The sequence below is a fragment of the Odontesthes bonariensis genome, chromosome 9, assembly GCF_027942865.1.
Source record: "Odontesthes bonariensis isolate fOdoBon6 chromosome 9, fOdoBon6.hap1, whole genome shotgun sequence".
NCBI classification, from domain to species: Eukaryota; Metazoa; Chordata; class Actinopteri; order Atheriniformes; family Atherinopsidae; genus Odontesthes; species Odontesthes bonariensis.
Window position 1 is genome coordinate 11,503,397 of NC_134514.1, and position 14,267 is coordinate 11,517,663.

At 40.8% G+C, this 14,267-nt stretch overlaps 1 protein-coding gene across 8 annotated transcripts in view; it reads left to right on the forward strand.

Annotated features, from left to right (window-relative positions):
* The window catches only part of robo2 (roundabout, axon guidance receptor, homolog 2 (Drosophila)), a 268,090-nt gene extending 254,227 nt beyond the window's left edge, over positions 1-13,863 (forward strand). For 5 of the 8 annotated variants that reach the window (XM_075473115.1, XM_075473118.1, XM_075473116.1 and 2 more), the window contains 8 exons: positions 584-743; positions 2,470-2,733; positions 3,540-3,751; positions 7,502-7,684; positions 8,181-8,339; positions 8,500-8,760; positions 10,351-10,545; positions 10,897-13,863. In XM_075473115.1, the coding sequence (XP_075329230.1) occupies positions 584-743; positions 2,470-2,733; positions 3,540-3,751; positions 7,502-7,684; positions 8,181-8,339; positions 8,500-8,760; positions 10,351-10,545; positions 10,897-10,898 (1,436 nt within the window). In that variant the 3' untranslated portion in view covers positions 10,899-13,863. The remainder of the gene's footprint in view (positions 1-583; positions 744-2,469; positions 2,734-3,539; positions 3,752-7,501; positions 7,685-8,180; positions 8,340-8,499; positions 8,761-10,350; positions 10,546-10,896) is intronic. The other 3 variants (XM_075473120.1, XM_075473121.1, XM_075473122.1) reach the window with 1 other exon arrangement.
* Positions 13,864-14,267: the final 404 nt, after the last annotated feature.

Consider the following 14,267-nt stretch of genomic DNA (forward strand, 5'->3'; position numbering starts at 1 on the left):
AGATGGGGTTAGCGGCTCTCCGGTGTAATAAAAGAAATGAAAGTAGTAATAGACTCTCAGTGAATTCCATTAGGGACACACTGACACTACACAAGCCATTCATTATAATGATGCTGTGAAGTGAGATATTTCATTGTGGAACCCAAAGCCTGGTGTGAAAGGGGACACTGAGGGATGGGTGGAGCGCAAAGGTCTGCCTCAGCCACATTTACTGCCTTTCTCTTCAGTTTCTATGGAGATTTGAGGCTTTTCAGCCAATCAATCAATGGAAGCATGCTTTTCATCAAGCAACCTTGAGATTTTCTATGTAAGCAGTGACAGGCATGAGCCCATTGAAATCTCATGTTTGAAATTGTGTATGACTTTCCAATGGTATGCTGAAACTGAGTGCAAATGGATTTGTAATCTAAGCAGCATGTTTGCACCAAATTGAGTTTCTTTAGAGTACACATTTGTCACATGGCAAAAGCAGCTACTGTAATTTGCAGTGCTATCTTGCTAATACATTAGATTTTAATTGATTTCCTGATGCAATCGGATTTACAGTGACTGTGTTCCTTAAATGAATAATATCATTTTGTAGGTGGAAAGGGAGGAAAGAAGAAGAAAACTAAGGCTGGCGCTAAACCTACAAAAGCCAATGGATCCAACTGGGTAAATGTTCCCCTGCCTCCTCCACCGGTTCACCCTCTGCCAGGCACTGAGATGGACCTTTATCCCAATGAGCACCATGATGGAGGAGGGTATGTGCACTAATGATGAAAAAGAAATATATATATATATATATGTGTAACAGATACAGACACATTTTATGAAAGACTTAAGCATTTTGACTTTAACACTCGTATTTAGGCTGGTGCAGGATTTAAATTTGATAATAGAAAGGTTTTATTTGATGATAAGATGAAACTTGTGCATTTTGAAGGACTAAAGTGTAAGTGTTTGTAAAAATGGATTTTCATCCTTTTTAGATTTTTGTCAGTATCATTTTCCAAGTATTTTTACTGGCTGTTTGACACAGAAAATTAAGCGGAACTGATGAAGTATAACGTAAAAAAAAGTTACATTTAAATTCAAATCATCCAGTCTATGTTTGTATTTATTTCTGGGAAATAAACAGATACAGATAGTTTTGTTGCATTACATCTATAATGTCTAATGCAACACAGAGATTGAAACTGATCCTTGCAGTGTAGTCACTGTTACCTCCTCTGAGTACCTCAGCAGTGATGGATCTTGTGTCTCGTTTGCTGGAACAAACAAGACAGCTTGCCAACATGAGCAGTACCTCACATTTCTACTGTAGGAACATGGTTCAGTTTTTGCTTTCTCTGGAGCTAAGTACTCTACTACTGTTCATCTGCAGACAAGTGAGGGATCAATATTTGTACAATCTCCACATGCAGCCAGTTACACACCCATGCTCACTTACACAGGGCCTCACATGAAAACTCATACATAGATGGGTGCAGATGAAAAACCGACCATGTCTTTAATCCCATGATGTTATTTTTTAGCTAAAAAATAAATGAGAAAACATGTTTGAGCAGTCTCCTGTTGCTGCTGTGTGTACACATACACATGGTTTCATATAAATCTATTTGCTGAATTTTATAGAAAAAAAAATCCTGATAACATTGGGTCATAAAAAGTGAAAGATGTGAAGGAGATATTTGAGATTTTATCAGCCAATACTTTTAACATTACATTTATATGTAGTGAAGCTAACAGAAGCACAAACATACTGCATCTGAAGTATGAACTAACAGTCTCTCTTTGGGTCCAGAAGGTGCCGTGTCTTTTCACTCTCATTTCCAGTCTGGGAGAGTCATCTGTTTTAATAGGCTATCTGGCAAATGAAAAGACCCCAGCACTGTAAATCTGAGACTGCTCTTAATGGCAGCAGATTAAAACAGTTATGTCCTATGGAGTGTGCATCGACAAATTTCTTTAATGAACATTTTCTTTATGGCTAGTATTATTTCAGCATGCATAAGCACAGCTATGAAGAAGAGGAATCTGACAACCACTGTCATTTTACTCAGGACTGTCATATAACAAAGTCCTAGGGAAGTCGGACAAGGTCACAAAGCTCTATGTTGGTACAGAGGACGTTCCATTTCAATATTCATACATTTATGCAGTTTCATTTTTCCCTCCTGCTTCAGTTTATATTTGTAGACAGTTCTATTTCTATTTCTATATATTTTTCAATTTGTATTTTTAAAAATAAAAACATAAATTTTACTTTGTTTTTGCTGTTTCTCATGTATCACTTTTTTTTCTGAAGCTTTGCAGTTAAAATCCTTGTGAGATTCATTTTTAAACTTATAGAAAACAGTCAATTGTAATCAGAAATATATACAGTAGCTAGTTAGATCACAAGATCTGACTAAAATTGTTATGCATTTACCTTGAATGTTACCTTGAATTGAATGTTTGGATACTGAACTTGCACTTTTATCTCAGGTATGAGAGTGACAGCTGGAGCTCGCCCTTACCTGTGCAGACATACCTTCACCAGGGCATGGAAGATGAGCTGGAGGAGGAAGAGGAAAGGGTACCCACCCCACCCATACGAGGGGTTGCTTCTTCCCCAGCTGCTATGTCCTTTGGGCAGCAGTCCACAGCCACCCTTACTCCCTCTCCTCGGGACGAGATGCAACCGATGCTCCAGGCTCATTTGGATGAGCTGACCAGAGCATACCAACTGGACATGGCGAAACAAACATGGTAAATTAACATCTGTCTGTCATTGTTATTTTAAAATCCTCGCTCTATACTCTGTTTCTGTTTATTGCTCTTTGGATTTATTTGGGTCTTGCAGTATTCATCATGTCAACTGCGTGTGCCGTGGAGATTAACCCATTAATCATTCCATTTTAATGGACACATACTATCGCTTAGGCAACTACTGTATTTTGCTCACTCTATGAGACACAATTTCTTACCCATGGTAGTTTACATCCGTGCATTGCACATTCCATTGTTGTTGTGCTCATGCAAGTCAGATGAAGGCCATGCTTCATTCTGTCAGCGACGCAGAGAGAATGAAAGACTGGCATTCATTCATAATAGGGAAGTGGGTAGTGTGGGGGGGGGCAGGGATGCCTTGTCAGGAAGTAGATGTCATGTTAGCCAGTAATGACTATGTTAGTTAGAGAGCATCTCTGACAACACCAGAGGGATAGTAATTACAACCAATTCCCACTGCAAACCGCACAGACTTTGTACTCGTCTTACAAACGTGGCTGTCAGCAAAGCGGGCTGCCACCGAGGTGACAGCCATGTGTCGACAGGCCTGGGGAGCGTGCCTTTGAACCAATCACAGTAGCTATTAACAGGTTGTTGTGTTAATATACAAGCAGCACTTTAGAATGAAAGCAATTGTCCAAATATATTCAACCATGCATGTGGCAGATGTCTTGAAAATTAGCTCTGCATTTCTCTATTCTGTGCCATAGAAATCTCTGAATCTTCCTTTATTCTCCTCATTATTCATCTCTCACCTCCACATATCCTGATCGTTTTCTTGCCAGGCACATGCAGGGAGGCTCCCTTCCTCCCCAGGCTCCAGCCCCTCCAGTGGGCTACGTGTCGAGCACAATGGTTTCCGACCTGGAGACTGACCTGCCTGATGATGATGAGGAGGAGGAAGAAGAGGAGGATGAGGGCTATGGGGCCAGGCATCCCCGTGGTATTGAGCACACACCAGGGTCTAGCATGGACAACCTGGACAGCTCTTTAACAGGTGAGGTGATTTGATTGAAACACTGGGGCTACAGGGAATTTAATTTAAAACAAAAATAAAATTGTTATTTTTTTACAGTAAATTGATTGAAGAACATAACATGGTCATGTTTCTATGTGATCACTTTTTATGTGAATTTGCTTACAGAGTGTCCCTCAGTAAAGATTTTTAAGCACTTTTGGCAGACTCCAAGGATTTGTAATTATCATTTCTAAAAAAAGAGATAAGAAAGTCCATGAATTTTAAACAGGAAAGTGAGAGGGAAATTAAGAGGAGGGAGAGGCAAGGCAAGCAGAGAATGCCTGTGATTTAACTGGCACACAGCCCCAGACTCAAAGCCACCCATATCTTCCCGAGGAGATTTGAAATAAATTTCACGTGCAACATATTCCATTCCAGACCAGAGGCCCTATTTCCATTTTTACAACTCACTGAAAACTTTTACGGCCGTCTGTTGGGGGGACACATGAAGGACGTGACATTGCGGGGCCGAGCTGGGTTTTAGTCTGCTGCTCTGCACAGACCAGACATCACTATCCATCAGCAGTCTAGGGGACGAAAGTGAAGAGTCATTTCTGATAAATGTGTGACATTTGGGGGGATAGGGTTTAAGGGAGTGGGCTCAGGTGTAGTGTTCCTCTATGACACCACAGATCTCCCTGGTTATCCAACAAAATCTGTGCTTGGAAAAAATCCTTTGTGTTGCATTTATAGGTGGAGAGAAATGGAGAAATGGCTGAAAACAGGAGGAGCTGATTCAGTTAGGAGAAAAGGGGACTGATAGCGCTGCTGGTTGGCCTATGCTGCCCGTGGCAGCCCTAAACAGTGGTTTTCCATGGGATGATGGAACAGTGGTTTTGGTAGTGCTGACACATGCTATTGCTGATGTATTTAGAGGAATATAAAGCAGCAACGGGGCCCTAATCTACAGCATCTCTCCTCTACTGTATTGCCATGAAGACAGCACTATTTCTTTTTATCTCCCCTGCAAGTCTGCCTCTCACCCCATCGTTTGACAGGACAGACACGGTTCCAGCTCCAGGGTTAGCAGGGGGAAGAGAGGAAAGATAGGAGAAACTGCTGAGATTTATTGTGGCCAACACTTTGAGGCTATACAAATAGGGGTGGGAAAGAGCGGGAGTCCTGTCAAGCGTTGCTTGATAGATTTGTCATTCTTTTAATAATATGGAAATAGGTCTGTTTTCATAATGTTACACCAAAGGCTAGTAAATCAAACATTCTCACTCATGCCTCAGGGGGAAAAAACTCCCTTCTCTTCAGAGGCCATTTTTCACCTGCAGATTGCCTGCACAGACTTTTCAATGTGTTATTCTATGCTCTGAGCTAATAGAACATATTTTTAGCAGATCAATGTAAGTCTTCAGGTTGGGGTGGGTATTGCAGAGCCATTTCTTGCTTGAGCCAAAGAGATTTAGAAAGGTATTATTTGGTATTACTCAGCTTTGTATAGGTTGTGTAAAGTAGAGATGTTAAAGTGTTGAGGCTGCTGTGGGCGATTACTCTCTTGTAAATATTTGCTAGGTTTGTGAGACACCTGCTCGTCAGGGGGAATGATTTTCCCACTTAACGACATGCAGATTATGGTTTCTGTCACTGTAAATCATTTTTAGTGGCAGGAGGGATCCAGTCTGGGTTTTACTGCCCCCCAACCACCTAATGTTTACTGGTCTTGCTCTATCAGTGTGTGGAGCATCGGAGGTGTCGGCTAATGTTTTTTAGAGAACACGGTTTGGCCAATTGCTCTGTTTTAAGACATGATAGAAATGTCACACATGCAATGCAAACTTGAGCCTGGAAACTTACAAAAGAATTATATTTTGAGGGCAAACAGAAACCAGATTGAATTTTTATCAATTTCTATTAGAATGATCACAGTTTGATTGGACCGATGTTTCAGAGAATAGAAGTGCTCAGGAGGTTCTGCTGTAGAAAGTGGCAGTTAGCGCAGCTGAAAAGTCATTCTGTGATGTGATTTGCTGAGGCAGTGTTCTTTTGCTGAGCCTCAGGACTTGGAAGCTTCAGTGCTTTGGCTGGCACTACCTTTACTTCATTATCTTCTCTATTCTTTGTGGGAGGATTGGACCCAGTGGAATTGCTGTCTTTCTTTCTTCAGAGAAAAACTCTTAAAAAAAAATTTCAAAGAAAATGGCAAGGAAAGATAGAGTGCTAGAAGTAGTTACTGCCTCGGATTTCAGCTAGAGCAGTAAAAAATGGGTTGTGTGAGTGGGTACACAACCTTATGCAAGCATGTATTTTATAGAAGTCTGAGAGTTTCCCTGAAATCGGAGTGGAAAGCTGTTGCAACTTCCGCTGCTAAAGGTGCAATTCCCTGAAGTCACACAGTGACTTATTAACCTTCTTTTTAAAATGACGAGACTCACAGATGGGGAACTTGGAAAACTTTAAAGGGGATTTTCGTGTTTTCATACATGAACCACTGTTAATACATTTTCTGTCCAATTTTGAATGTCTTACATTGTCTTGTTAAAGGGAAGTACCACCTGAGAGGCCATACTGCATCTGATTTTTGTGCAAATTGTGTTCATTTCAATATCAAGCTGGAGCCACTTTTTGTATCATACTGACCTTTTAGTGAATCCTGCTGCTAACTATTGTCCATCTCACTGTCTCAACAGCCTTTACTGTCACACCTCTCCTCCCCCTTGTTACACTCTTCTGTTCAATGACATCACACTGTGAGCCGGAGAGATGGAGTCTGTTAGCTGAGCCTTTGGGTTGATGCCACTTAAGCAATGATCTGCCAAACCAGTCCCACTGAAAGCTGTCACATTAGCCGACTGTTCTCTGTGTTTTTGCTGGCCAAAGTGGCATATTTTTATTGGCAGGCTGATACTTTTATATTTAAAGTGCTGGCCCAGCTTTTTATGTCTAGGAAAATCAAAGTACATTGAAGTACAGCAGCATACAAGCCAAGAATCATAAGTCTAATAGTATATATGAATTTCCCTATGTGCCTTTTTGACCTTGACAAATACTTAGTTATGTTTTAGTATTCAGATAATTTCAATCAAGACATTGTTTAAGTCTACCTTTTAATCACCTTTAAGTCTTTACAGTATACAGATATGCATTTATAACCACAGTAGCAACTAAAAGTGATATAACAGATGAATATTCTGATTCTTCTCATGAGTTATTTCAACTTTTTAGAGTGCAGTTGCTGTGCATTTTTCAAAAGGAGTAAGAAGAATTCTGTGCATACCAGGTGTTTCATTCAATACACTGTTAGGTGAGACGTCACCTGAGGCAGTTTTGTAGCTCCGCACAGGTGTGCTCATTGTTCTCTATCAAAAGAAGCACAGAATCAGTTGATGACAGTCCTGCTGTTCCACTGTGCACACTCTTGTGTGCGTGTGTGTGTGCATGAGCGTGTCTTTTCAACTTGTGTTTTTGTAATAGATGAAAGAGGGCAGGCCAGAACAGAAGAACTACACAACAGAACTATCCTTCAAAAACAGAAATGCCCTGCAGCAAATACAAAGTCATTTAAGTGCAGGATCTTAATATTATCTCTTTTTTTCTTTTTGAATAAGATCACTCAGTGCCTTCATCTTTCTATATGTAGAATCACAGCACAGGTGTTCAGACTTCCAGATCATATATCTTTTCAGGTCATGGCCTCTTAGCTGTGACTGGAAAAAAAGGTATTCGTTTATACCATGTAGCACACTCACACACACCTTTGCTGAAACCTGTGGTGTTCCATAGGGTCCATGGTGAATGGGTGGGGATCAGCCTCGGAGGATGACCGTAATTTCTCCAGCCATAGGTCCAGTCTGGGCAGTTCCTCCGATGGCTCCATCTTTACCCACTGCAGCTTCGCCCAGGCCCTGGTGGCTGCTGCAGACAAGGCAGGCTACCGCATTGAGGGCTCTCGCCTCAGCAAGAGAGGTTGGTGTGTGAAACCAGACACCCACTTCCGGACTGGAACGTCTACCAGCAGCAGATGATTTGTTCCTCTCTGCTCTAATTATTCCCCCTGTCATCCACTAGCTGATGTTTCCCTGCTATTTCTGCCTTGCCCTTTCTGCTGCTGTGGATGCTGCACACAGTTTGTGCATTGTACCTGCTCTGTATGGCTACTTCACGGGTATCTTCTTAATCTTTTACATTAACTCAGCTCCCCTGTCACTCATGTGCCTCTCCAATCTGGCTTCAATGGGTTAAATATGTAATACCAGCGTGATTTATCTTACTCGCAAGCTTTTACAGACTTCTTTCATGGTCCTTTCCCTTCTAATGAAACCCTTTGTTTTCTAAAAGGTTTGCAGATCTTGACTGATAACTTGTATCTTTCCTGATGGCAGTCTCAGCTCCACTTTCCGGGTGTTGGCTCCTTAATGTCTTTATTAACTAGCTGGCTTGTGTTGTTGTATCCCTCCTGCAGGTAAAGGTTTGTCCCACAGGCCCAGGCCCAGCAGTCCATTTTCAACAGATGGCAGCACAGTCGGCACACACAGCTTGGGCCACCAGAGGGCAACTAGGCCCACACGCAAACCCCGAAGTCAGGGCACAACACCCCACCGGAGAGACGCTGGTGCAGACGGTGAGGCAGTCACTGAAAACATGTTCTGAATAAACATCTGTTACAGTTGTAAACAAGAAAGAGTTATACTAATAAGCAGCATAACATTGGTCATCAGTTTTACAGCATTATAAGTCATGAATGCATTCATGTGATTTACTGTGGGTTTCCCTTGACACAGACCTACCTCCTCCCCCTGAGCCTCCTCCCAGTCAGGGCCGTATCCAGGGAGCCCGCAGTGTAAGCAGCATGGTGCCGCCTGCAGAAAGGAAAGCTTCATCTCTGGAGCGCACTCCTATGTCAGGACCCCTGTGTGGGCAAGATGACATGAAGAGCTCCATTGACAGACACATGCGAACGTCCTTAGAACATCATCGCCAAGCTCAAGACAGGCTGGGTTCCATGGACCGTGCTGATGACGGACGCAGGGGACACAAAACAGGTACAGATCCACAGAAACTGTCAAAGCTGAAACCCAGTTCTCAGTAATGATACAAATCAAGCTTTTAGTTGCAATGTTTACATGTGAAACACAACATGAGGATGTCACCTTGAACATGTCATTTCTCTGTTCTACATTAGGCTGAAAGTCAGTTAAAACAGCTGCAGATTTGAGTTTTTGCATCATGAGGTAGTGTCTGAAGTATTACAGAATTGGAAATCAGGAAATACTTGAAATGGAGGATGATAAGACATCACCAGATTTATTGCAGTAATTGTTTAGAAATCCATGCACAAGTCAATTTAATCTCAACAAATGCTGACAAACAGAAAGATAAATGGATTGGATGGCATTGCTGCTGGAGTCATGTTACTCTCATGTTTGCAAAAAGTTTGGAGTAGTCACTCCGTTTTTAGAAATGTGTTTTTTAGAATCTTTAGTACAAATGAGTTGTGTAAATGTATTATCATACATTTAAAAAAAATGTGTGAGACAAAAGAATGTTTGTTATATACAAGCTCTGCATTATTTCTCAACCAAAAAAATCTACAGAATTATTTTACTTATGAACAATTTGATTTCTTAGAGAGTAAATCCTTCAGTGGTGGCACATTCTGAACACTGCAATCAAGACTGGAAGTGGAACTCTTGTTCTTGATGGAAGTATTTATTCTAAAAAAGAAATATGGGTGTAACTGCTGCTGGGCATTTTTCTACTAGTTCTTGTGTTGAAGTGAGCTTTCATGCTGCTTTGAGACTGGGCTCCCATGAACAGATTGCACCGTCTGCCACTTTCTCTGCTTTCCAGAATGCTCCCCTCAGCTCTCCCTCAGCTCTCCCTCAGCCCTCCCTCAGCCCTCCCTCAGCCTCCTCATTGCCCCTGTAACTGTTGCCAGTATGGGCCTGCTCCGCTCCAAGTGAGGCAGGAGGCCTCAGTAACTGAGAAGCACTCTAATCGCTTCAGCTTTTTTTTTTTCTCGCACAAACAGCAGCCACTCTACACCCCATCTGTGTGTGTGTGCAACTATTAGCACTCTCCGTGTAATGCTCCCCAGCCTGTTTGTGCCAGGACTTCCTCAGACAGTTACTCTAAGGCCGTGAGACAAAGGCAGGTGCTACAGTCAGCACCTTTATAAAAAAAATCTTGTTGGTGAATTCCCTCATGTGTCAAAGCGCTGACTGATGCGCTGTAGAATCCACCGAGGTCAGGGCAGGCTCTATTACAGTCATTAGCAGAGCGGTAGGGAGCAGTTTGATGAGATTTCACGCCATGATGGAGACTGCTGAGGGTCAGTATTACGCTGCCCTGCAGCAGGGGGTGCCACAGTAGCCAGTGGTCTCTGTTGTTGAATTTACCCCCTCATAAGGCTGGTAGCTGGAAGGCCATGTGTGAGGCTGACAGATGTCTGGGCCACATCCTGGCATTGTTTGTTGGCACCACCACTCTGCAGATGTCAGGAGGAGAATTGCTCTTTGTCTCCATGCATCAGATGTTAGATGTGTGTCACAACAACAATACATGTCACATGTCAACTATTATTCTATACTATATACTCAAACTTTTAGTTTGTTTTCTGTATTTTTCCTTAGAGGAAGGCTGCCTCCCATACAGTAAACCATCATTCCCATCCCCTGGAGGCCACAGTTCCTCAGGCACAGCTTCCTCCAAGGGCTCGACTGGGCCACGCAAGGCTGAAGGTCCACGACAACCACAGCAGTGGACTGCCACGGAGCATGCTGATTTCCTGGGGACCAATGGACAAGGACAGTACATGGGAGAGTTATGTGAGTCATTTCGTGTTTTAATAAAACATTTTCTCCCAGTACTTCTGTACACACTTACTGTACTGTACTGAGTATCTGGCTATACTTCTTCAGCATGTAACTTGTGTAAAACCATAATTTGCTAATTATATCCCGTATGCAACAAATACAGTAATAATTTGGCTTTATGCATTGGTCATTAACTTTGGAGGGGTTTTGGTTAGTTGTTCCTCAGCTACACTAATCCTCTACTGGCAAAAACAAAGCACATTTTCCGTATTACAAACAGTTGATTTTGAATCCTGACAGCGCTCTGATTTTTTTTTCTTACCTATCCTCACATGTTCTCCATCTTCCCTTCTTCCTCAACAGAGTGATCTGCCGGGGTTTTGAACTGGAGTCTGCCCTCCTTGTTGGGTGATGAACTTTGTCCTTATCTGTGTGTTCTCAGACTAGAGAACCACAGAGAAAAGCAGTGTCACAGAACTGTACATGTGATGTAAAGACACAGACATACTGTACATCTCACTATGTTTTTGTCCTTAAGAAAATATTTTCCACCTCCTACCTTACTGTAATTTTCTTTTTGTTAGAAAAAAGCAAGGTAAAAAAAAAAAAAAGAAAACATCTATATGAGAACAAATTTTCTGGTAACTACCCTTGGGAAAAAGGGAATTTTGTTTCCTGTAAATATTTTCTTTGACTTGTTGCATTGCTATGCAAACCTAATTGAGTTTCAGCTTTTATTTACACATACAGGAACAGTTGGGTTTTATCTGGTTATTTTGTATTATATGTGAATTGAGTGGCTCTTGTGCCATAAGATAATTGTTTTATAATCCATTGTTTGTTGAAAGTTACCATTAATTATTATTATCATTATTATTAATTATTGTTTTGCACTGCAATTTTTGGTGATAAGCACAAAAACATAGCTCCTGCTGACATGAAGAACCGGAAGAATATGTGAAGAGGAGTTTCTGTACTGTAAAGTAAAGAGAAGATTATATACTAATATACAGAGAGATATTAAAGAGTAACGCTTTGTACACAGACAGCAACAATAAAGCGCCCATTTCCACAGTTGAGACAATATAGGGTGGCAGGCACACAAGGTTCCTGAGGGTGTGAGTGCAGATTCAAGGCCGGAGATTTAAGAAGAAATTCTGTTTTACTGTAGGTGACTCGAGTTGATTATTTAAGTCCTCATCTAATAGTTTAACAGAAATGTTGAGTCTTCAATGTTTTGGGCAACTCCAGGCATTGTCTTGTTTTCAGAAACAAATCGAGGGAGCTCATTTTCCTCATTTTACACAATGGTTTCGAAGTATTTCAGTGTTTTACTGCCTAAATCATTTTACAAATCTGAGTTTACGCTCCTCGTTCAGTGAAGCAGCAAACTTACAAAAAGACAGCTAGAAGGGGCTCAGTGAAATCTGTCTGCATGTAGAAGTCCATTCAGAGCATTTAGAGGCAGATTTATGATTCTTCCAAGGCCTTAATACGTAAAAAAAAAAAAAAAGAAACATTCACAAACTAAGGAGTATTTTTCATGATTAGTAGTAATGATACTTCTGAACCCACTAAAATATCAGCCACATAAATTGTTTACATCTTGTATGTTTTATTTATATCTTTTAGTTCCAACCATTTTCAATATTATTTGCTTTTTAGAGCACTTATTAATATATGTTTTGTTAAATTATCTGTGGTACAGTTTTATTCAAAACAACAACACATTAACCTTGTGGGTTCAGCTCACTGCTGTTAAATGATATGATTTATTAAAGCAGGTGTTGGTATAATGGTGCCTCTCTTATTAAAATAAGATCAGCACAGTCTTGTGTCAGAAACTTGGAGAAAATATGGTGTGTATGACAGTGTAGCTTCGAGTGGGAGTGATGACGGAGAAAGGCCTTGTATAATAGCTAGTGGGTCCCACTGCCTCCATGTCTACAGCCACAGTGTGGAGGAGAACACTTTCTATCTGCCTGACTGCCACAAAACACTCTCATCATCAGCCACTTTCAACTTTTAAGCCTCTGATTTTCAATTTGTGTCTTTTCCAACAAGGTTTCTATTGGTTGTCCTTTTTAAAGAGAAGCTTGTTTCTTTGTATGCCTTTTATGGACTCCAAAATGCTGCTTACAACAATGTTTTCAATTGTAATGTTCAGGATTTTTGTGGTTCAATGACTGTTCGTTTTGTCTTTTTTTGTACTGCTAATGTTGATAAAGGGGGGTGGGAAACTAAAGGCCATCAGATGCTGTTGTACTGTTGTCGTCATGCCATCGTCATTTCTTTTTACCATCCACCCAGTGGCCAGTGTTCTGGAAATGAGGTGCAGAGAGTATCTCAGGTTATTTTACATTCTGGTGGTGTTTATGTATGTGTATATATGTGTATATATTCATACGCATCTCCACTTGATTATGCCATTCCATTTTCATTGAGGAAAACTTCCCTCTCATGTCGGGTTCTGTCGTCCCTTCTTTCTTTTCTGATGTGGATTTTGATTCTGAATATAATGTGCTGGTTCATCCACCTTAAGACAAGATGTCAGTAAAAGAACATACCAAATTAAGATTGATATTTCTAATGTCTAATACGTTTTAGTGTCTCTTTAATACCCATTGTTTTCCTTTAAATCACAGTGTCGTTTTGTATTTATTAAAATGATAATAAAGGTATATTGTGAAATATGCATAAAGATTTGTGAGATATAAAATGTGTTTTCTGTTCCTTGTAAAGTTTGGTGTCGGAGCCGAGCAGCGAGGCCATAAGGAGATGACGGGCACACACAGGTGTAGTGCTGGGTCAGTTGTCCTCTGAGTCACTCTTCGTCTTGCATGTTCACTGCACTGCTCTTCTCATGTCAAAAACTAAAGAAACTTTTCAACACAAGGAGTAAAAATGCTCACAATTTGCTTGTCAAGACAATAGAGGAAATGTCTTTTTGGAAGGATGAAAGTGCTTTCCCTCTTTTGTTAATTTTCTCAATATTGTTGGTTCTTTGTAGCCTATCTGTGTGTTGCCTTTTTGCTATAAAAGAGGATTAAAAATGACAAAAAGAGAAAGTTGTTGGGTGAAGTCTTTTCTGTACAGTATGGGGTGAAGTGACACCCCGATCAAATGCCATTTCTACAGTACTGTCCAATCTCCTATTTTCTCTGTACACCACCTTCTGTATTCACTTGCATGTCCTTTGTCCAAGAAGAGAGTGGATCAAGAAAATAACATTTTACAGTCTCATTCCCATGTCCTGTAAGATAAACCCATGCTCTTTTATTTCCTTGTACCTGGATCAATATTAAATAAAATATTTTTGAAAAATGGAAATGACTTAAATTGTTTGTCTTTGATGGAAAGGTTGTTGTGCAGGAGAACTGACGACGCATAAGCTTTAATTAAACCCATAAACATAAACCCATCACATAAAAGCACAACTACTTATACTGTAGCTACAACATTAAAAACGCTAGTTTGTCTGTCTCTGCAAAACATCTTGATAGTGCCTGACTGCAATATTTGTCGTTTTTAACCATATATGAGCATACACTACACGTTCAACCCACTGTGTGCGTTTGAAAGAGTTCCTGACTCAGCTGTGCATTTTATGTCAAACCAATTCCCACCTTGATCCTTCTAGAGGAGCAGCTTCAAACACAAATATAAATCTTCTAAATCACTGAGGCAGGCAGCTCGCTTTCAAGCTCTCCTACTCAGACCTAAAACCAAAATAA